At 37.2% G+C, this 23,533-nt stretch overlaps 2 protein-coding genes across 2 annotated transcripts; one reads left to right on the top strand and one right to left on the bottom strand.

Moving 5' to 3' along the window:
- Positions 1-66: 66 nt before the first annotated feature.
- On the top strand, positions 67-3,595 carry LOC115439973 (peroxisomal membrane protein PMP34). Its single transcript, XM_030164077.2, has 3 exons — positions 67-442; positions 531-591; positions 1,489-3,595. The coding sequence occupies exons 1-3, from the start codon at positions 386-388 to the stop codon at positions 2,211-2,213; spliced, it is 843 nt and encodes a 280-aa protein (XP_030019937.1). The 5' UTR covers positions 67-385; the 3' UTR covers positions 2,214-3,595.
- Positions 3,117-21,940, bottom strand: LOC115439970 (nuclear pore complex protein Nup160). Its single transcript, XM_037438729.1, has 27 exons — positions 21,451-21,940; positions 21,034-21,139; positions 20,294-20,510; positions 19,891-19,996; positions 19,425-19,620; positions 18,580-18,749; positions 18,232-18,395; positions 17,960-18,053; positions 17,361-17,512; positions 17,087-17,226; positions 16,867-16,948; positions 16,485-16,614; positions 15,726-15,952; positions 15,294-15,420; positions 15,079-15,175; positions 13,879-14,019; positions 13,470-13,694; positions 12,101-12,219; positions 11,638-11,810; positions 11,410-11,505; positions 10,391-10,523; positions 9,712-9,873; positions 8,338-8,510; positions 7,406-7,487; positions 6,261-6,394; positions 3,836-4,051; positions 3,117-3,297 (listed from the first exon to the last, which is right to left on the bottom strand). The coding sequence occupies exons 1-27, from the start codon at positions 21,542-21,544 to the stop codon at positions 3,205-3,207; spliced, it is 3,849 nt and encodes a 1,282-aa protein (XP_037294626.1). The 5' UTR covers positions 21,545-21,940; the 3' UTR covers positions 3,117-3,204.
- Positions 21,941-23,533: the final 1,593 nt, after the last annotated feature.

The raw sequence follows: 23,533 nt of genomic DNA, 5'->3' as shown, positions 1-23,533 counted from the left end.
AATATTTTTTTTGGGTTTTTTGTCTTAGCAATGGTACCAAAGATCTAGGTTTTGAGGAACTAGTTCATTATTTGTCTCTGCCAAAACTTTAGCCTGTCCTCTAAGGACGAAGAAAAAAAATGTCTCTGCTAATGATCAAATCAAAGAGAATTATAATATATATGGAAACATAAAATTCTCTTTCATTTAGTACGAATTTGGCGTGATAGGTAGTAGGTACTGAGTGTAACCAAATAAATAATTAACCACTACATTTATAAATAGTGATATGAGTATAGGTATTCAAAGCAAAGTAATTATTTGTTTAAACGAGTGTGAAGTTATTAAAGAAAATATATAATTTTATCTCAGTGACCATCTAAGTGCAAAGCAAGTGATTGGAATAATGGCTCCATCACTATTTAGTTATGAGACATTAGTCCATGCAGTTGCAGGAGCTACGGTATGTACCTATAAATTTAAATCTTATTATTTTTTCCGGCCTATGTATGGTCCTAAATAATTATAAATCCTTATCCATATTTTTTCAGGGTAGCATAGTGGGTATGGCTGTGTTTTATCCACTAGATACATTGAGGTCAAGATTACAAGGTAAGCTTATAGTGTATTTTCACAGTTCATAAAAGGAATAATATTAAACCAATTAAAACTTTTCAAACAGGAATATAGTAATTTTGATTATACTTAGGCTATTATTTATGATCAAAATAAAACTTCATCATCATCATCCACAACCTGTAGAGTCCCACTGCTGGGTATAGGCCTCTCTCACATCATGGCATACTTTTCGGTCGCGAGCCCATTGCATCCAGGTTCGACCCTCAATTCTTACAATATTGTCCACACATCTTGCCGCTGGACAGGCCATGCTATGCTTGCTTAATAAAACTTGCTAAGTTGCAATTATTGGGTCTTATCTGTCTTATTGCTAGATAATGTAGTTTATAAGCAAGTGTCAATAAAACAATTCCAATCAAATGAGAAAATGCATGCAAAGCTACTTTTAGATGGAGCAATTTTCTTGCCTTACATATGCAGTTCTTGTATGAACATAATAAGTTGCCATGTCTGAACATATACAATGCTAAGGCTATTTCACCCATAGTGACCAGCAATACTTGCTGGGCCTATACAAGTCTATCAGATATTTTAAATCTTTCCTACATCTAAGAGTTTGATGCAATAATCTCCTAATGTTTTTGATAGCAATAATTGCTCTGTCTAAATGATGCTTAAGGTTAATATATTAAGTATGAAGACTTAAATTTTAAATATGGTAGTTGAAATAAAGGCAAGCAAGTATATAAGTTTTGTGGTCAGAAGTGTTTGATTTAATTTTAAATTATAAACTAACTAGTTAGGATGCCTGGTAGCAATGTTGGTGGGAACCCAAATTTGTCCAGTATCAACTCTCTATTTTTCCACAAAACTATACCTTGGTACAAGTAAAGGTACCAAATGTCTGAATGTAACCATTATTTGTTTCAGTTGAAGATTCAAATAAGCTACATGGCTCATCTTGGGAGCTATTAATGAAGCTAGCTAATGAAGAAGGCCTTGAATCATTGTATAGAGGGTTATCACCAGTGCTGCAATCTTTATCAGTATCTAATTTTGTTTATTTTTATTCATTTCATGCCTTGAGGAAACTTTCCCCAAAGCCTACATCAGCATTACAAGATCTTATGTTTGGTATTATAGCTGGAAGCATAAATGTTATATTAACTTCCCCATTATGGGTTGTAAATACTAGAATGAAGTTAGAGAAAACAAACTGTAATACCCTTTTTGAAGGTCTTATTGAGCTTGCTAAAAATGAAGGTGCAAAAGGACTTTGGTCAGGTACTGTACCATCTTTGCTTCTAGTTTCTAATCCAGCTATCCAGTTCATGGTTTATGAGTCATTGAAAAGAAAATTAGTGACCAAAGGGTCTTTTGATACATATACTGCATTTATGATCGGAGCAGCTGCCAAGGCAGTTGCAACAACATTAACATATCCATTGCAATTAATTCAGTCAAGGCTTCGAGCCGGTACCAGTATGAAACCTTTGCTGAAAGACATCAAATACAACCCACTGGTATTATTCCGTGGGCTGGAAGCAAAACTTTTGCAAACTGTCATGACGGCTGCTCTGATGTTTCTTACTTATGAGAAACTTGTTCTCCTGGTATTATCTATTATGAAAGGGAGATATCATAAACGCCAGTGATAGTCAAAAACTTGTTTTAGATACATACTAAGTCACGTTTAAGTTATTCAAGTCACAACTGAAGATAAGATTTAAAAAAAAATGATAAAATAGATAACTTACTGTGAATTGTAGCTTTGTTATCCTGTAAAGTGATTTAAAAGATAATATTTATTTATAACTTAAAAATGTGGTTGAGTGGATTATTTATTTAAGTTATGATCTGTGATGATGTTTTTTAATTATACCTTGACAATTTATGATTTATTTGCACTCTATTTTTTTGTTGACCATGACAATGTAAAATAATGTTACTATGCATAATGAAATACCATGTCAAATTAGGTATGCGGGCTATTAAGAACTAGGTATGATAATTTTATAAAGATACCCTCTTATTCATAGACGTTTTTTATCTAAGGACGGAGTAAAGCTGTGATAACAAGTCTCTTTCTCGGTGCTAACGGCATGGCAGCCTTCGCAGTGCGTAGATATAGGGCCGCGGTGATTGGCTAACATTAAGATACAACAACATCTATAAATAAGGGGGTAAGAAGATAATAAATCACTTATTTCTGATTAGGTGCTTGCACACAGCAGTTTGCTATACTTATTATATTTATTGCGTTGTAAGTAAACATACCATTTTGTTTTGTATATTTGCAAGTTTATAGAGTTACAATAAATAATGTGGTACATATAAGTGCTCATAATTTTCATCAAAGAAGGTTTTTACAATTATGTTAAAGTGATATATACAGACCTTTGCCCTGCATTTGTGTGGTGGTACCCGTTAGCACCATTTTACAGTTGTAAATAGTTATTTTATTATACTGATAATTTCATTGTAGGTGATTGGTGTGGGAGGAGGGGTTGAAATGTATATTGATATAAAATGCTTGGTAAAAAAAAAATAGGTATTCATTCCTTTGTTGCGGGTATATTTGTTATTTTATTTTATTTTTTGTTAATAAAAATGCTTACAAACTATTTATTTCAATTCACAAATTAATTACGCAACACTTTTAATCATTTTCATATTTTCTGATGCTCTGACAACCGCTTGCGTGTATTCCTTTACCAGTGAATCCAGTTCATCGTAAACCTGGTACAAAAGATAACAAAAGTATGTATTGCAACAGAATTAAAGGTCAATGTGCCAATTTACAGATATTTTCTTTAAATCTTCATTTCATAATTAGTTTGGGTTAAACAAAATTTGTTTCACATGCTTTGAAATATTTTAAACGTAACTTTTGTGCAAATATGGCATCAAGCGCCAAATTGTCATTTTATTGATTAATTATTAGAATAGATCAGTCTTTTCATTAGCATACGCGTAATCGCTTAAGTGCGTAAACTGATGTTATATTGCGAATACAACAGTCCCCTAACACTTAAAATACTAGTATTATTTATTATGCTGTATTTGGGCCCCAGAAATTCTTCACACGAAATGCAATCACAAACTTTATTTGATATCGGTTTTCGGTGAGATAATGGCATTCTGGTCGAATCGACCCATCCTCATGGTAACAAATATGTTTATAGTGTTTCATTGAAAGTATGGTAACAAGATATTTCATTAGTAAGTATACAAACACTTGCAGACGCAAAGGAGTTGAATTTAATAGGGTAGTGACCTCTTTTATAGCTGCGTCGTCGATGTGGTGGCTAAGCTCTGCGAGCAGCAGGTCGGCGCAGGCGAGCGGCGCGGAGACGGGGCGCGGCGGCGCGAGCGGCGCGGCGGGCGCCAGCGCGGCGAGCGCCTGCCGCAGCGCGCCGCAGCACGCCGCGCTCGCCTCCTCCGCGCGCCCGCCCTGCAGCAGCGCGCGCACCATGCCCGCGCCGTCCACCGCCTGATGCAACATACACATTATTTTTCGGTTCAATTACTAAATTTGCTTTTCGTTGTGTACTTATTTATCATTCGTTCCACCGGTTCCGTATCACAAAAAGAACCTTTGTAGTATCATTTTGTTGTCCCTCTGTCTGTCTTTTTCTCAGGAACACATAGAGATATCGAATTTAAATTTATGTAAAAAGCATCGGAATAACGGTCTCTCCCAGCTAAAAAAAATTAAACTTAAGATGACATGATCAAAAGATACGACTGTTTATATCGAATATTTGTCATTTCATAAAGAAATCAAAACCTATTGGACACTTTCCTTTAATGAAAATTGGCAAGAAACAATGTAAGGGTAAAAATCTGCAAACTGTAAATATGTACTTAAATAATAAAAAAAAGCGAATTTACTACATATTACAAACATATTATTTGCGGTTGGTACAATAACCGTGCCTAGAAAGTAAACTGCAAAATTAAGTTTGTTATTTAACTAGAGCAACTGCAATGAGGGTAATAATATTTTTCTCATGAAATAGTTTTAATTTTCAAAAACGTTCAAAATCAATCTTGATTTCTGCACAACTTTATTTCAAAATAATGAGACCCTAACTTTCATTATCACACCAGCAATTTTACATTTTTTATGGTTTTATTATATCGATATTTTAAAAACGCGAATACATTAATCTACATGTCTATTATTAAAAAGACGTATATGGTATGGATTTTCGTATATTATTAGAGGTGACACGCGGGGAAAAAATACTACACTTAAACTCAATTTGAAATGTTCAGAGTTTTTATTAACAGATTACTTATAAATTATTTGCTGCAAAAAGCTGGAATGCCAATTTCTGGAGTCAGAACTAAGAAGTTTTCAAGTTATCGTGCCTTTCAAGAATATCGCTGTTCAACCTCAATATACACTAGCTTTTGCTCCTGGCTCTGCCTCATGCGAGAGTTTTCTGTATTAAAGTTCCGTTATAATTTTGACGGGATAGAAAGTAGCCTTTGCCCTTCTCAGGTCTGTCCTTATAAATTTTCTCCATACAAATTTCATCGAAATCCGTTAGGTAGTTATTGAGTTTATCGTGTTCGGACAGACGAATGCGTCGGGGAATTTTGTTTTATTATATATAAAGATATATAACTCATAGCCAAGTACCCAAGACTGCTTATATATATGCACTTAAACGTTTGAGTTATTCAAGTCATCCTTCGATACAGTTGCTCTACTTAGAATTAATATACACCTACAATATATCATAACTAAAATATTATTTTTGTACACAAAGGTGGACACCATACTTCTTTATGCATATTATTATAATCGTCTAATTTAATAAAACAGTTTATATACTTCTTTTTCTACATAGGTTTGAAAATATTTTCATTATAACACAAAATTAATGACTGTGTGAAAAATACTGCTAATGCTTCATTACGAATGCCTACGTTCCACGCTCATGTTTAAGTTAACAACTCAATGACCTCATTCGATGCGAACTTGGACTTTGATCGTTTACATTATCATTATTATTGGTCGTTGGCAAGTTGACATCACCACGTCCGCAAAAAAAGCATCGTAAATAATAAAAGTCAATATCTATCAATACATATGATGCCATTCACACGTTTACAGCGTTTCAATGTCATATATTTTTCTCCGCATTGCCTAACAGTATTTGTGGTTCAATTTGCATAGTGGTCATATTAACCAAATCCACCTACATGCAAATTAATGTATGCATGGATGCTTTCAACAAAGATACAATAGAATAACATAAATTTTAAAATGTGTGGGAACCAGAATAATTGAATTTAGGTTTCTGTACTATCTTAATACATATAAGTTATAAGGCATTATGTTGCGCCTGTATTCTATAGGTATATTGATATACTGCCTCATTACATACCTGCCACAGTCGCGTTTTATTTTAGGCGAGGCGGTCGGCCGCCCCCACGTAACAAATGTACCATTCGCAAAATACGTTGATGAAATGTTAATGAGTATTTCTCAAAATGAATGTACATAATAAAAGACACAAAAAAAATAGATGAGATATAAAATTTCCAAACAATATTTCGTAAAAACTATTTCGTTGCGTTCATTTATTTTGAAAAATACTTTTATACTATTGAGGCGATCAAAACAAGATGCTAAAAATAAGAATTCACTGGATACGGCCGGGTTGAGATAGTCAGCACCGACTCACCATGTATCTCATGAGGAACCATCGCGGCAGGAATTGACCAGTGCTTATAGCTCGCTTCGTTACCGCCAGCAACGTGTCGGGGTCGGCGTCCTTTAGCTTTGTGTACAACTTGTTGAAATCTATATTATCGCCCTCTGAAAACGTTACGCATTATCATCAGGATATTCGTATTCAAAAATGATAGTTTTTATGCTCTTATTGGATATGTGACGGTAAGTGTAATCAAATTTTCCATATTCATGATCTATTATAATCATCAATCCATTTTATCTTATCGTGGCGGTAATCGAACCCCAGACCACATTAAGTTAGACGTACCGCAATAAAACTACGCCACCGTGCGTAGTTTATTTATAATCAAATATTTGGTTGATAGTTTATCATTAGGTAGCATGACGACTTAATAGAGTTTTAGATTTTCAATCCTTCGGTATTCAGTATTGAAGGTCATGATGCGTAAAGACTTTAGGTTCTCCACAGATTCTTTATATAAAGAAGCAGGTGTTTTAAGAGTTCGTCAATTATATATACGCAAAGCTTGTCTTTCAACACATAAATCTATAATTAATTCTGATGAACACAAGGCACTGTTAACTAAAAGGGTCTTCAACCTTTCACTTCCATCTGCCAAATCAAATTTCGTGAAGAAGTTCAAATTCTTTGCATTCCGCTCAATTTACAACAAAGTTAATAAATTATGTGATATTAAGAATTGCTCAGTGTATGCTTGCTCGAAAAAACTCACGAATTGGTTGCTAAGTATTGATTATGATACTACAGAAAGTATTATAAGCTCTCCAATTACATTAATCGGCACGTGCTGAATATTTAATTGTTTATTGTTTTTTATTTTTGTCAATATTTGTATAAATCTCTACACCTAATCTGTCTTTTTATGGTTTAACTTTATTGTTGGTTTGCCAAGATACAGGCCTAGCCTAGTTTGGGAACCCCTGCTTATCTCTAGGTTTTGAATTACTCTTCTTGTAATTTTATTTTGTGTAATTTTAAAGTATTTGTGTAATTTTAAATAAATCGTATTTTGATTTTGATTTGATTTTCCTTTAAGCAATTTATAATATAATTTATGCTTATGCATTTAATAAGGTTCCTTGTACCGTATTATATTTCAACTCATATCTTACTTAATAGCGCCTGCTGCACAATGTCCAGTGAATCTGGATCCTCTTCACGAAGTTCTGCAGCTAATTCTTCAGGACCAATCACCTATGGCATTAAAATCTCTTAGTATACCATGCCAATCTGATGTAGTTTTGAAAGCTCAATTTACATGTATATTGCAATGTCTTAGTATATCTGTGTGCCAAATTTAATTCAAACCAAATTAGCGGGTAATTCGTTTATAGTTAACAAACATAAATTTTATGTTGATGTAGAGTCGAGTTTTTTGTATTTAGTCCATAATATAGTTATTACCTATAATGTACTATAACGTCAGTCCGTAATAAATAATAGTCCATTGAAATGTTACAATTTAAGGACCGAATATTGCATTTGTTAGAGGACGCAATTTTATTTTTAGGACATGTGTGGGGGATGTATAGAAGCTTAATCTCAAGTTTGTGGGGTCGCCACTCGTGTCTTCCGGCCGCCATCTTGGAAAAAGAGGTGAAAACACTTTTTTCGCGATATCTCGGAACTATGCGTCTTACGAAAAATTTGTAAAGTAAAAATTTGAAGCAAATTATTTTACCTACCCACACATATCCCAAAAATAAAATTGGGTCCCCTAAAAAATGCAAAGCTCATGTAACATTTCAATGGGCTATAATACTTGTATATTGAATAAATGAATGAGATCAGTCAAAGTCCGCCATGATCGGTGGAAGACTAGGCACAGGGCCAACAGCTTTATGTGCTTTCCGAGGCACGGAGGTATCGCACCGCCTAAAATCCAGACTCCGAGCTGCTACTGACTAATTTTATAAATGGAAAAACTCAGTCACAATCATTATGGCCCCTGACGCGGGATTAGATCCCAGGACCTCAGGGCGGGAGTCGTACTCATACCATGAACAATTACAACTACGCCAACGAGGCACGTAATAGGGTATACCTGCAGGGAAGGCAGGCGCGGGTGTGTGGCGGGCCGCGCGATGAAGGCGTGCTGCGGCTTGGCGAGGCGCAGGCACGTGAGCGCGCCCGCCAGCCACCGCCGCCGCGCCGCGCCGCCCTCCGCGCCGCGCTCCGCACCGCACCGCGCCGCGCGCTCGTACAACACCGCCGCCGCTACGAGAACATACAACATATTTCAAATTTATACTAAATTATTTTAGACTAGCTTCCGCCCGCAGCTTCGCCCGCGTGGATTTCGGACTTCAAAAATGGAGCCGATCGCGAACGTTCGAGAATGTTCGTTTTACGAAGCTACTCGCTAGGAGATTCGCTAGCCTCTAGGTGCCAAGCAAGCCGCCTGCCTGTGCGTTCGCGACCTTATATATATACAGAAATAATCTTTATAGAATGATTCAGTATTCACGTATGATGGCTTATTATTAGCGTACCTCATGTATAACTTTGGTGTTTCTATATCGATTTCTATGATTATTTTTTATGGAATATTTAATAATGTTAACTTTTTTAATTAGGGATGACTGAGAGTGTTATAAACGTAAGAGTAGACAAATATAATCAGAAAGCTTCGAACTGCTAAGCTATCGGGAGTTACACATGTTATTATGAGTCAACCATAAAAGATAGACATATGCTGTCGTGGGATATTTTTTACATAATTTTAAGGAGAACATTTCCGTCATACATGATTTCTATGTAGCTTTAACCATTAAGGTTGCACACGCGACGGAAGCTTAAAAAATGGAGTAACTTCTCCCGTTTTCCCAATATTTCCCTTCACTGCTCTGCTCCTATTAATTGTAGCGTGATGAAAAGTATACTATAACCAGCACAGGAGTATGACAAATAATTGTACTAAGTTTCGTAAAAATCCGTCGAGTAGTTTTTGTTTCTATAACGGTTATACAGACAGATAGACAGACAAATATTTTACCAATTGCATTTTTGGCATCAGTATCGATCCCTAATCACCCCCTAATAGTTATTTTGGAAATATATTTCATGTACAGAATTGACCTCTCTACAGATTTGTTATAAGTATAGATAACTGCATTTTTCTAATAGCAAATAACCCGACGTTTAGATCGATCAAGATTTGCTAGTTTTTGTTGGACGTTTTCAATGTTAGAACAGCTAGCCCACACGAGCCGTGTAAATGGTATGTCATGAATAAGTTTGGTAGTGTAACAAACTCCTTAGTTAATTCCATATACTTAGCAGTTTATTATTACGAAGAATTTCTAACGAGTTGTCAGTTTTAATTAGATACGTTGTCAAATAATTATCAGATTATTAAAATGTAGAAATAATCTTCAAAATATTATATCATTATATTTCAGGTAGTGTGTCTGTTTACCTTTTCGGTAGTGGTGCCTGGAGAGGTGCAGCGCGTAGAGGAAGTCGTAGTAGGGGTTGTGGTCGAGCGCGTCGTGCAGCTTGGCGCGGCCCGCAGCGGCGCGCTCGGCCTCGGCCGCCAGCGCCGCGCACGACGCCAGCGCGCCCAGCTCCCCGCGCGCGCCTGCACTCACACATACACACACACATTTTATTTATTTATTTACGATCATCAACGGAAATTATTAACACAAATTTATATGTATTTTATATATAAACATGGTTTCATTTTCAATTTGTATAAAATATAACCAAATGGATACAACATTACTGTTAAAAAAATATAGTAAGGTCTTTAAAAAATTACTTTATGTTGATTTTGAATTTATGAAAAAAGAAGCTTTAACTAATGAGTTTTTTTTATAGATCATATTAACGAGTTATTTATTTTTATTATTATGTTACCTTTTTCTCACTATGTGTAAAAATGACCCTATAATCATGCATTATTTTGGGATAATAGATACAGTATTTTCATAAACCTTCTTATTTGTAATATTATCATGATATACAAAATGAAGGGTGCCAAATATGAAATAGTGTTTTTGTTATAAATTATAATACAATATTTGTTTAAATGGCAACATACAGCATTTAGTGAGTAAATAGGATAGAAGCGCGAGTGGGTAGTGAGTACGCACCGAGCGTGGCGAGCGCGGCGGCGGCGGCGGCGGCGCGCGCGGCGCGGGAGGGGTTGGCCGCGGCCGCCGCCAGCGCGCGCGCCGTGCGCCCGCCGCTCAGGTGCCACTTGAACACCACCCACTGGAACATCGCCTGCGCACACCACACTCAACCATCATATACTATATCAACCTATTTGTATTTATTGTCGAATGTGTAGTATGTTTTACAAATCAACAAATTACTCATTTAATGATAAGTCATGAGTGCCACGGTTATACCAACATTTTAGCAATATGAATGGATCACCTTGATTTCGAAGAAATTACTGTTTTAGGTATAGAATATAAAAAAAAAAACCTTTGGACATGATTTTTTTTCTTTTTTCCACTTACTTTCCTAAAAGATCGGCATGAATATGCATGTTTATGATCAGTTCTGATCACCGAACATCAAACGACACACAGCAGTTGATCAAAGTTTATGGTATAAAAGCAGAAGCAGCTGATAAATCAGAGTGATGGATATCAGTACCAACTTCGGAAATGGCGGGCCAGAATATTGCCCAAGACATCACAGATTCGAAGTAAAGCTTCATCGTGGGTGCAAAAAGAGGGCATCAAATGTTATTTTCACCCGGGGCGCCAGAGTAAGTCCGCTCGAAACAAGTACGGGGCTGCATGCCGACTCGGCGGGGAATATATACACGTAACGATGCTTCGCTCTACACCGCGCGCTCGTGTCGCTAATCGGCTCGCAGCTACATCATCCATGATCTCAATAGTGTATGCATGTATACCTGGTACGGCGGACCTATTATAATTTTATTAAAATTTTCATCGAATTGTCGATGCCCACGTGTTATTTAACACCCCCGGCTATATTACATAATATTTATAATTTACAGCGTTATGGACATTTAAATTCAATATATCAATCTTGAATTAAATGTCATAATATGTACATTAAATTAGAACATTAATTTCCATAAAAAAATAGCTTTTGTATAAACTTATTGAAATTAGAAATTAAAACTTACCAAGTTAGGATCGTCGCTGTCTGCGATACTGATTGCTGTTTCGGCAAGACGGACGACACAAGCGCCCGCGTCGTGGATTTCAAATAATTTTATGACCTGGAGAAAAAAATCATACATACATTAACATTAAAACGAAAGCAAAAGTGGTACCCCCAAAGTACATTATTCCTGAGAAGGCTATATTTCTGCTACACTCGTTTTATAGTGATAATGTAGTTGCATACCTACCTTCAAGTAGTAAAGGACGAGCGCCTGGTGGTGCGTGAGGCGCTGGTCGCGCGGCGCCACGAGTTGCCGCAGGAAGGGCTCGGTGCTGACGCCCTTGGCCGCCTTGCAGAAGGCCGCGTACGCGCCCTCCGCGTCCTCCATTTCAAGCAGCGCGAGCCCCAAGATGAATTGGCCTGTTTTTTTACCATGAGTACTTTTAGTCGCTTTATTGGTATTGCTACTGCGTACATGAAAAATACTATCATCGTAATTTATATGACATTTTAGATTAGAAAAAAAGATGTTCGATTTTCCTAATATTGGAATTGGTATTTATTTTATACGACGAATGCCATGAACCCGATGTTAGTTTTGTTACACGTGTTAAATTAGTACGCATTACTAGTCGATGCTATAAATCCTCATGAATGATTGACAGCTGTCCAAAAACAATATTTCATAGTAGTAAGTAGAGCATACATACGTGAGCAAGCGTTCCACTCGCACCAAGGCTCCAGTAACAGCACGTAGTTCTGCACTAGTCTGGGCTGGTTGGCCCTCGCCAGCCACCAGCCGAATTCAAAGCCGCCGCTCACTGCCCAGCTACATCTTACGTCAAGGAACTTTTTTTTGTAAAAAGCTTACTTTTATTCTGTTGAACTATTTTTCATACTAATATTTATTATATCGTCTCATTATAGGCCTATTTATTTTAATGGGTTGCAAGTTTATAACCTGGGAGCTAAATGATGAGATAATTAAGAGATCTCTTCACTGATGGCTAATCAGTGAGGAGAACCACATCTAACTGCAAAGCAGATTTTTTAATAGTTTGTCACGATAACATTAGCTCAGATTGCGCGTAACGTATAATTTGTTTTTTTTTTGTGTTACCTTGACAAAGTGGCTCCACTGCGCCTGATGTTAAGCGTAGTGAAGCCTACAGTGCGTGTAAACAAGGACTTCCGTCACATTTTGTTGTATCTTTAAAGAGGCGTTAAGATTACGAAGAAAACTTGCGAGACAGACTTCTGGAAATGTTTGTATTGAAGTATATTCGCTAGCGGAATAGAATCAGGAAGATGTAGCGCAATATACCGCTTCAAAAACTTGCCAATTGAAATAGTCCATTGAAAAGTTACATTTGGGGTTGCGTTTTTTAGAGGACGCAATTTTATTTTTTTGAAGTGTAGGGGGGGTCAGTCTAAAGCTAAAACCAAGTTTGTGGGGTCGCCACCCTTGTCCCACGGCCGCCATCTTATTTTATATCTTTTAGTTATAAGTTGAACGACAACTTCAACACAATATTATCAGCTATTCTTACAATAAGAGGTTAGAAATAATAATAATAATAGCAGGTAGATGTTCTTTTGTTCCCTAATGGTCCCTTGGGTATTTGGGTATTAATGATAGTACAAAAAAAGTATTATGAACCATATAAACACACGTTCTGATGACGTTGCAATGGACATTGCTTAACATTGAATTTCTTAACATTTTCGCTTATAACTTTTTTTATTTATAGTTCTACGACAAAAGTTACTAGACCAAAGTTGTAGAGAATTTAATTTGCAACAAAAATGTTTATACATTTTTTGTCAGATAAATAGTTTAAGAGATACATCGTAAAAACCATTTCAACCCCTATTTTCAAGATGGCGGCCGTGGGACAAGGGTGGCGACCCCACAAACTTGGTTTTAGCTTTAGACTGACCCCCCTACACTTCAAAAAAATAAAATTGCGTCCTCTAAAAAACGCAAGGTAAGGCCTAAAAATGTAACATTTCAATGGACTAAAACTAAAATGTATAGTTCCGTCGTCCAGTGGCATCATGACCAGTTACAAAGGATACAGTTGGTGTGCGAGATGGTATGCGAAGAGAGGCAGCGCCTGGTGCCAGGCGTGAGGCGCGCGCGCCGCCGCCAGCTGCCGCCGCGCGCGCGCTCCGCCCGCGCCCGCGCAGTACGCGTGCACCGCGCCGCCCGCGCCCGCCGCGGCCCCGCCCGCAGGCGCCTCCGACCACTCCGCGCCCAACGCGCTCATCTTCAGACGGAACGTCTCGGATGAACCCGCCGCGCTGTCGACAATTACTACATTCAAACACGGGAGGTCTACGTATATCATAAAACATACTACTATACACATGAAAAACGGACATATATAAGTATCGCTATTATAAAATGTGTGCATAATTTTCTTTCTATACATAGCGGTACTGCGGGTAGACTGCAGTTTCCAGGTGAATAAATGTTTATACTTACGGTGGATGCAACGTGGCAGCCCGCAGCCAGAGCAGCGCGCGGTAGGCCTGCCAGTGCACGGCGCAGTGTCCGGCGCCGGGCACGTCGCCCGCGCCGCGCGACAGCGCCAGCGCCGCCAACGCACCGCGCACCACGCGGCACCTGGTAACAACATAGCTACATTTAAAATCATATTTAACACTAGCTTTTGCCCGCGGCTCCGCCCGCGTTATAAAGTTTTTCAGGCTAAAGTTTTCCGTTATAAAAGTAGTAGTTTCCCGGGAGCCTTTGTTCTTCCCAGGGTCTCAAACTGTTTCCATACCAAATTTCATCTTAATACGTTGGGTAGTTTTTGAGTTTAACACGTTCAGGCAGACAGATGCAGCGAGGGACGTTTTATAATATATAATTTTAGAACTTTTTAAGAGGAACAATCCCGTCATACATCATTGTTGCATAACTTTAACCGTTTACGGAGCGCACGCAACGGAAGCTCTCAAAACTAATAATTTTTCCCCGTTTTTGCAACATGTTTCATTACTGCTCCGCTCCTATTGGTCATAGCGTGATGATATATAGCCTATAGCACTCCGGGATCAAAGGGCTATCCAACACAAAAATATTTTTTCAGTTCAAACTGGTAGTTCCTGAGATTAGCCATTACTGCTCCGCTCCTATTGGCCATAGCGTGATGATATATAGCCTATAGCGCTCCACAAATAAAGGGCTATCCAACACAAAAAGAATTTTTCGGCTTGGACCGGTAGTTCCTGAGATTAGCCATTACTGCTCCGCTCCTATTGGGTATAGCGTGATGACATATAGCCTATAGCACTCCGCGAACAAAGGGCTATCCAACGCAAAAATAATTTTTCAGTTTGGGCCGGTAGTTCCTGACATTAGCCATTACTGCTCCGCTCCTATTGGGTATAGCGTGATGATATATAGCCTATAGCACTCCACGAACAAAGGGCTATCCAACGCAAAAAGAATTTTTCAGTTTGGACCGGTAGTTCCTGAGATTAGCGCGTTCAAGCAAACAAACAAACAAACAAACTCTTCAGCTTTATATAATAGTATAGATATAACTATACGCGACTACGACTTCAAACTGTTTGGTATTCGATAGTCGATACGTATTATTTTTATTGTAATAATAAAACAAAAGTAGCGATAAAAATATTTTATCGCTACTTCTCTGCTAATAAACATTATATTCACCTCATTTCGGCCATCTGTCGGATAGCTTCAGTGACGACAGCGACACCGAGATCTCCAGCAAACAAGGTTTCGTACTCGTCATTTTCCTCTTCGTCACCTACGAAAACAGAAATCTATCAGTCATCAATCTGTGTCCCAAATATTACATCACGATTTGTCGGTCTGTTAATGATAATAATATTATCATTATGGATATAATTTTAATCTAGACTTACTCTTCGAAGTGTCGATCTCCGGCACGTCAAGTCGGAGCGCATCGTTTAGCTCTAGCACCGCATTCTGCAGGTCCTGAATCGGTTCCAGTATAGTCGAGAGTTCGTCTATCTGCTGGGGACTTAGCATCTGAAACCGATCATCAGATGTTACTCAGCAGAGAACATATTTTTCAGTGTTAAAATAAAATTATTATCAATGATCATTGAAGTTTTTAATTCCAATACAGTATAATGAAAAAAGTCATTTCGTAAATATTAAACTATTTATGATTCTTGCGGCGATTTGGATAAATATAGATGGTAGTAACAGCTTATGATCCAATGACTCATTTACTTTTATCCCAGCTCAGTACTAAAAAACAATCAAAACTGAGGAATTTATAGATTGAATATGTTGAATTTTTTTTTTAAAGTTTAAAACAACGTAGTCACCGGCGGAGGATGCGGTTCGTGCAGCGCGCTGGAGTCGGGCGAGGAGTGCGGGTGCGCGGGCGCGCGCAGCAGGTGCAGCAGGCGCGGCAGCAGGCGGTGCTGCGGCGCGGCGCACGCGAACACGCGCCGCTCCAGCTCCGCCGCCGCGCCCGCCGTGGCGCCGCGCTCCCACCGCGCGCCCGCCATCACCACGCGCAGCGCCGCCCGCGACAGCGACCCGCCGCCGCCTGGCGAACATTACACTATTTTATATACATTGATTTCATAACTGGCCTGCTAGCATAACATTGACCATTATCCAAAATATATTTAGTTATTTATTTAGGACAGCCAGTAGTTATTACAATGTGGCTTGCACTAAATAAAAGAAAAACAACATTATAAATATAAGAGTAACACCTTCTCAAGGCAGTCACTAAATACACTATATGTATGATAAAAAAATATATATTTGCAAAATAAAACACATAATAATCGCAAATAAAACAAAAAACAAATACCAGTAGGTACCACCATTTAGACAGTTTTCAGATTCAAAACAAATGGGTATATAAATTCTAAATATTCATATGAATGAAATAAAAAAATATATCAACCTAAGGAAAACTCTATGCTCTACCGCTAAAATAGTCACCATTCCGTTGTATGTATTAATGTATCTATATTAAACAAAACATTAATGAAATTTTATCGTCGACGAGGAATGATCAGTGTCGATTACAATCAATGCAGAAAGAAACATAATAAGTAGAAAATGACCTGAATCCATATCGAGCAGCGACGTCTCCGGCGACAACATCATCCGTTCCAGCGGCTCCAGCTCGCACACGAGGGAGACGCCCGCGCGCCGCACCACCGCGCACCACCACCCGCCGTCGCCGTTCAATCCCTACACACGTTCAACTATAAATCCATACCTAGTCAATAGGCCAATACAAGTTAAACCATATTATTATATCTATGGACTGTTTATATTTATTTGTGTTTGAATAACCTATAAGAATCTCCTTAATTACCCCCCTCTCCCTGGGCCAAAGCTGGGTACGCCTATGTCTATAGATCGATGGAATCAATTGTAGATTAGATTATAACTATATTACGGATTGTAAAGGTAACTGAAGCTACCTAGTACAACACTTACCGGTTTAGACACCATCAGACCGAGTGGTTTCTGTAACCCCTCCATGTATTGCATACACCAGCTATATAGATCTGACCAGCATCTGCAATGTAATATTATAGTAAGAAAAAATATGAACATCATTAAAAAAATTAAAAACATATTATCAATATGTGATATGTCACATAATAATGAATTTCTGCTTGAAACATGTTCAAAATAAAGTAAACGTTTATCTTACTTGTGCATGAGATGTGTTTGATCCGGACTTGACATGCGGGCGCTTAGATGGCGAAGCCGCGCTTGTACAGCCGTCATTGCGCTTTCGCCCAATTCACCTTCTGTTGCGGTATCAATACCACCCCATGTTCGGTTGTATATCTTAACACAACGATATTGTAGTTATTAATTATTTATTTATGTAAGGTTCACTAATATAACATACATGGATATGATTTACTAATGAATGGTATTGTTAGCGAATTAAAAACAAAAGATAATGAAGTAATGCATACAGCGAGCGCTTTCCTAATAACGGAACTTGGAAACAGTCCCGGCGCCAGTAGCCTGTCCCGGTACTGTTGGTGGTGCGAGAGCTGCGGCAGCGGCGGCGGTGGTTCCCGCCCGGCCACCGCGCGCCATGACACTTCCACGCCGATGGCGCTGCCTGGTAAATAGATACCAACATAAATTTAACAAAATATTAACAAACTTTTTATTGTAAATCTAAAAGTATAAGAAAATCCAAGTAATAGCGGAAACATGAATAAGAAGTACAAATGGCTCTTAAAGATATTGGCGTGTTTTTCATTATGTGGACTTAGGCAATAAACAACACCACCCAATACCTTGAATTACGAATTCTTTGGAATTCCACTCCAGGTCGCTATGCTAAGACATGAGATGTTACATTATATTATGTTAAGTAGTTACACTGACTACCATTGAAATATTCGTTTTTCTTTATCCTAAATAAAGTTAATCCTTAGAAGTTTATTTTAATAGAGAAGAAACAATGTTGATGTGCACTCAAAAGTTAAAAGGCAATTTGTAATTTTGAATTTGTTCAGTTATATTGTGGCCGACTGTACTTCATGTATTGAAATAAACTTACTTGTAATAATCGTATCACCATCTGGTTGGCTCCAAAGAGCCCATATAACGTTACTGCCATCGCCATACCCGATTGTATAATCCAAAAGATCTAACTGCAACAAAAAATATTATAATGTTACCAATCAACTGATAAAACCTTTAAACTTATTACAACTGTGCAAAAAGTTTAGTAATGAAGACCCCCTCGGTAAACAGGATGCTAAACACATACAATCCAAATATAAAATTTGTTAAAAACATACCTATGCTATAAAACATTATAAATTTTACCTGGGGCCCGAAAATACGACAGATGTGCGAAAATTTTACAGCGCCAGCGCCACCATCGTGCATTTTCATAACAACGAATTCGCATTCATTAGGGAACGACAGGTATGCTACCAGTAACATACTTCCATCTGGTCCTGTCGTCTTTTGCAGCATGTGGCCATGAGCTACAAAATACAATTGGGTCTGTTTTCACCAAAGAAGTACTCGGTAGGTAGGCTGTGCAAAAACACATAGTGCGCCATCGATTGTTTTGTGAAATAGAATCAAAAGCAATATCTATAAAAATAAAATATAGCATAACATTCATCAGCATAAGTACACAAAAAAATGTTATAAAAAGGTACGTACGCGGAGGTTTCGGCCTAACTTCGGTTTGCGAAAGTGTGGTCGATACAGCAATAGGAGTACCGCTGTCATCAAGAGGCCATGCTCGGAGGCAAGTGTCGCCACATATAGCCACCGCCAGACCATTAGTTAACACCACTCCATATGTTTCAACACCATCACTGCTCTTGCCCCTGAAAATTGGTATTTTATATAATTTTATTCTTATTTTTTATTAGAAATCCCCACTAATATTTAAACACATTTAGCATATCAATTAGGTTTTGATATGTTTGCAAATCTATCTTAGTAAATGTTATTTCATCAAAGGTTCTTGCAGTCAAGTAGGAATATACATGCACTGTTGTAATTCTCTTTAAAGGATATTGAGCCTAAAATATTTCTTTGCATTGTAATAATAAACTCATCCATAGAGTCAGGATACAAAGGCAACAACAATGCAAACATAAATGGCTTTGATGCTCATTATGTACAAGAGGGATAAATAATATGACAACATTTATTTCATGCTCTACATCTGTAAATGAAAAACCCCACTCTTTACTCACACATACACACACACACACACAACACTACGCATTTATCTGAGAAGGGGTACGCAGAGGCGTAATTAGGGTACCCACTTTAGGCCAAGTGTGTTTCATCCTATGATATGATAGGGGGCGAGCCTATCGGCATATTGGGCACAAATTCCAGACTCCAGGCTGATACTGAGCATAAAATCCCAAATATCACTTCTCCCGACACGGGATTCGAACCCAGGACCTCAGCGCGCTGTCGTAGCGCACATGCAGTACAAATACGCCACCGAGCCAGTCTTCACTCAATTATTACATATTCCACTTTACCTAAGTGCACCAGTAATTCCTGACAAAAACCGTGGCACAGTTGATTCCCGTTTGAGAAGAGTGGTGACAGCTGATCCCGCGACAGGAAGTTTAACCAGTAGCAGCCCACCCTCACCGCTGTGACCGAACGCGAGTGCGAATACCGCTTCACCATTATCGCGTAAATGGGAAGCGCATGTATGCGCTACTCCACTAGCTGCAGATAAAACCATTTTGATGTAACAAGTAACAAAACTATATAAACAAGAATCCAAAAGATGCTGTTGAGTCAAGCTGCTATCTGTTTAGACTTTTGGCCAACATCCAGACTTTATACAGTTTTTATTTGGTCCATTATTTTGGATGGAATATTTTTAATTTTCACAACACACTCTCCAGACATATATTTTAATACTTAAACACAGGTCATGTGGTACATTCCAGAAATTAAGCAAAGATCTAGTGAGTATTTTAGGAATATACTCACCAGCATTTGAATATTGATTAAGAATATAATAATTGTTTGGATTGTTTATAGCACTGGCGTCATGAAATATAGATGGTGAAGAGCTGCTCAAAGAACCAAATGTAGACTGAAAAAGAAAAACATTTTTGTATAATAATATCTAATTAATTTGTCAACTTATTAAATTATTTGTAATGATAATAACGAAATCTATATTCAACAATTAATTATTAATTCTTGTACTAGATATTTAAATTCTATCTGACCACAATTCTATAATAAAATATTCTTTGAGTTTTTATTGTGCATTATTGAAATACATGCAACAATCTTATGCAAGATTGGTTTATTATGAAAACAATTATGTTTCTATTCATGGGGAAATTGGGAAAATAAGAATAAAAAATATTTCCAAGAATATTACCTTCCTATCCAATACCATAGGATGCGGAAATATCAATCTATGGACAGATGACACAGTTGCAGCAAGCACAACCACATGATGTGTGGAGAACCGTTCATACACTGATATGCTGGTCAGGGGAGGGGTACCCGGAGCCACTTTACATCGCAGGTTAGCTCCAGACAGATTCACATCTAAGGAAGCTTCTGACAATTCTATTGCATCTGAAGTTGTTTGCCTTAAGTACAAAATATACATTACTTGTTATTTTAAATTTCTTATAAAGTTTATTATTTGGATAGTAGTGAATTTTGGAGCCATCTTTTTGTGTAAAAATTTTAATTGTTTTGCTTTATTATATTATTAGTTATAAAATACATCTAATTTATCCCAATACAAAAAGAATTGTTCTCTTACTATTTCATTTTGAGGACTTACTGTTTGATCTTTAAAATCGCAAATCCTATACTCTAAAGCTGAACAAAATTAAATGCAATAAGAATCATTTAAAACACATCATGGAGTAAATAAATATCACTGAACAAATATTTAAAAAAATAAGACTAACAGATAACTTCTCTCCTTTAGAGTAGTTTAAAAGTCACTGAATGATTTATATTACGCTAACATCAACATCAAAGTGAAATATAATTTAATTTTCATTTATTAAAAATGTTTTTTGGAATGTAAATCATTCAAGTACATTGACATTTGTCAATAACACATTATGCTATCCTTTATTACGCAAAGAATATAATTACCAGTAAATAAAACGATTTCTAGTGTATAGTTTTGTAGAATCCTTGTACCAATAGCCACCAGCTTTTTGAGGTAGCTTTATATCCTGCAAGGTGCTGTGTGTTCCACCTAAAAGCATAAAATTATACCGGAAGTATCATTATGTAAAAATAATTAATTAAGCTTGTAAATAAGTTAAATGAATAATATGCAATGAGTATAACACCGAGAATGTGCATAACAAACCGTAATTACTATAACTTCACCAATACGAATTTCAATTCAAATTTTCTTATGTGAACAATTATTTTACAATTTAACTGGCTAGTTCCCAAATTAGTATTTTTGATACATTCAAAAGGTTGTTGTTGAATATTTAAGAAATATATTATACAGATTTTAAATAACTATGCAAGCACACAATTTAATTGTAACTATACCTGTATTCAAAATAACTTCCTTCCATTTTTCAGGAATGTTGTTATTCGGTGTAATTTCTTTGAAAACTACTGGCATAGCATCGAGAAACTCCATAACTAAATATTTGTAATTGTAGATTAATTAAAATTAGACAAACACTTGAAATTAACTCAATATATTAATCATATTCAGAAATGAGGAAATATATTTAAATTTTTCAAATAAATTGTATTTTATTTGGCGGTTTAGTTTTATCTTTTAGGTTACCGTTACATTTGTCACAAATATCACAATGCGAAATACAGATTTTAGAAGCTGCAGTGACAGTTGACGGATTTGCTTCTCTCTCTCTGGCAAGGCGCGGTTTGCGCATCTGCCAATGTCAACGTTTTTGGTTAGACAGTTTATAAAGTAAGTTGCACTTTGTAAAATAAAGTTAGGGAAACAACAGGAAATAAAATGAAGACCGGGGAATTACGGGATAGGATCAGAGGAATATATTTAAAATAAATAAGAAATAGGAAAAACTGTTAGACTTTGATATTATTTATACTTATATACACAGATAAAATACGATATATGTCTATATTATAATTACAGAGTAAAGTACATATATTTGTAGGAAAAGGAACACCAAGTGAGGACAGGCTGGAATAAAGGGAAGAATGATCATGGTTAGGACAAGAAAATATAAGGTGATTTAGATCCCCAACATCACACCCACAACTACATGCCGAAGATTCCACAATTCCAAGCCTCGCAAGACGGGCTGGGGTACATACGTGCCCCAGACGCATCCGTATTAAAACAGACGTAGCCGTCCTGCCAAGCTTCAAACCGCAGAACCACGGCCGCAGTGGTATCGTAGGCTGGATTAGGTAATAAAATTTGCCCTTTGACATACCGCTAGATGTCCAAAGTTCACTCCAGGATTCCCGAAGATGAACTCTAGGCAAAGCGGCCAAGTCATGGCTATAATTTTTATACGGAAATAAATCTCCACAGTCCACCGCTTGATTGGCCAGTTCGTCAGCCTTTTCATTTCCTTTAACGCCACAATGACTCGGTACACTCTTAGAATCGGTAAAGATGACTGTGTTTGCTAATTTCATCATCAAAATGTATTCTATTGCTTTTAATAGTCCAAAGCATTCTCCAGTGAACACTGAAGATTCCGGGGGAAGTTTAATTTTTTGGACGATTTTATATTGTAAATGATATACCCCTACACCAACACAGCCAGGAGTTGTATGTTTTGATGCATCTGTATAAATTTGATGCCAACAGGGCCAGTTCTTATCTATTAAATAGTTCAAATAGCTGTTCGCATAGTTTAAATGTTCCTGTATACCCAAATTAAAGCATATATTCGGTGAAAGTAGTAAGGAATCAAAGTTGGTGGAATAAATAGGGAGGTGTTGTGAATTGTGTGTAGGAGCTTCTATTGCTTGAAATTTTTGGAGACTTTTAACTAGACAAGGCCAGGACTTATGAACCCAGTATTTTGACAATCTAACCTGTTCATTAAGGCGGCACAGTTTAGATAGAAGAGGAGGATTGGAAAATTGCAGAGTACGTAATAAAAATTTGTCGGAGAGATATTGCCGTCTAAGCCTTAATGGGGATTCAACGCATTCAACCTGTAAGGCATTAATAGGGCTTGATTTCATAGCGCCACATATGATTCTCAAAGCTCTTGATTGTATGGCATCTAGTTTCTTAAATCCAACGATGTTACCAGGTTCTAAGACAAAGGTTCCATAGTCCAAGACGCTTCTTATGACTGCATTGTATATGAGCTTTAGAGATAATGGGTGCGCACCCCACCAAACTCCTGAGAGACACCTGAGCATATTTATATGTCTCTCGCATTTAGCGCTTACATAGTCACAGTGAGGTACTCCTGTAAGTTTGGAATCTAGTATTATTCCCAAAAACTTCACTTAGCTTTTAACCGGTATAAATTCGCCGTCATATTGTATATTAATCAGGGAGGTATTCTATGTCTAGTAAATAATACGGCTGTACTTTTTGGAACAGACAGTTGTAAACCATTTAAATTTAACCAACCTTTTAATAAATTTAGTGAAGAAGAAATATTAA

The sequence above is a fragment of the Manduca sexta genome, chromosome 15 (assembly GCF_014839805.1).
Source record: "Manduca sexta isolate Smith_Timp_Sample1 chromosome 15, JHU_Msex_v1.0, whole genome shotgun sequence".
Classification (NCBI taxonomy): domain Eukaryota; kingdom Metazoa; phylum Arthropoda; class Insecta; order Lepidoptera; family Sphingidae; genus Manduca; species Manduca sexta.
This window is presented reverse-complemented; position numbering and strand designations above follow the sequence as displayed.

Bases quoted from the DNA above. Each gene is read 5' to 3' on its own strand.
- LOC115439973 (XM_030164077.2), top strand. From the start codon at position 386: ATGGCTCCATCACTATTTAGTTATGAGACATTAGTCCATGCAGTTGCA. The intron at 443-530 runs GTATGTACCTAT...ATATTTTTTCAG, and splicing joins ATGCAGTTGCAGGAGCTACG to GGTAGCATAGTGGGTATGGC. The intron at 592-1,488 runs GTAAGCTTATAG...TATTTGTTTCAG, and splicing joins ATTGAGGTCAAGATTACAAG to TTGAAGATTCAAATAAGCTA.
- LOC115439970 (XM_037438729.1), bottom strand. From the start codon at position 21,544: ATGGAGTTTCTCGATGCTATGCCAGTAGTTTTCAAAGAAATTACACCG. The intron at 13,695-13,878 runs GTAAGTATAAAC...AATTGTCGACAG, and splicing joins GCTGCCACGTTGCATCCACC to CGCGGCGGGTTCATCCGAGA. The intron at 9,874-10,390 runs GTGCGTACTCAC...GTGTGAGTGCAG, and splicing joins CGCCGCGCTCGCCACGCTCG to GCGCGCGCGGGGAGCTGGGC.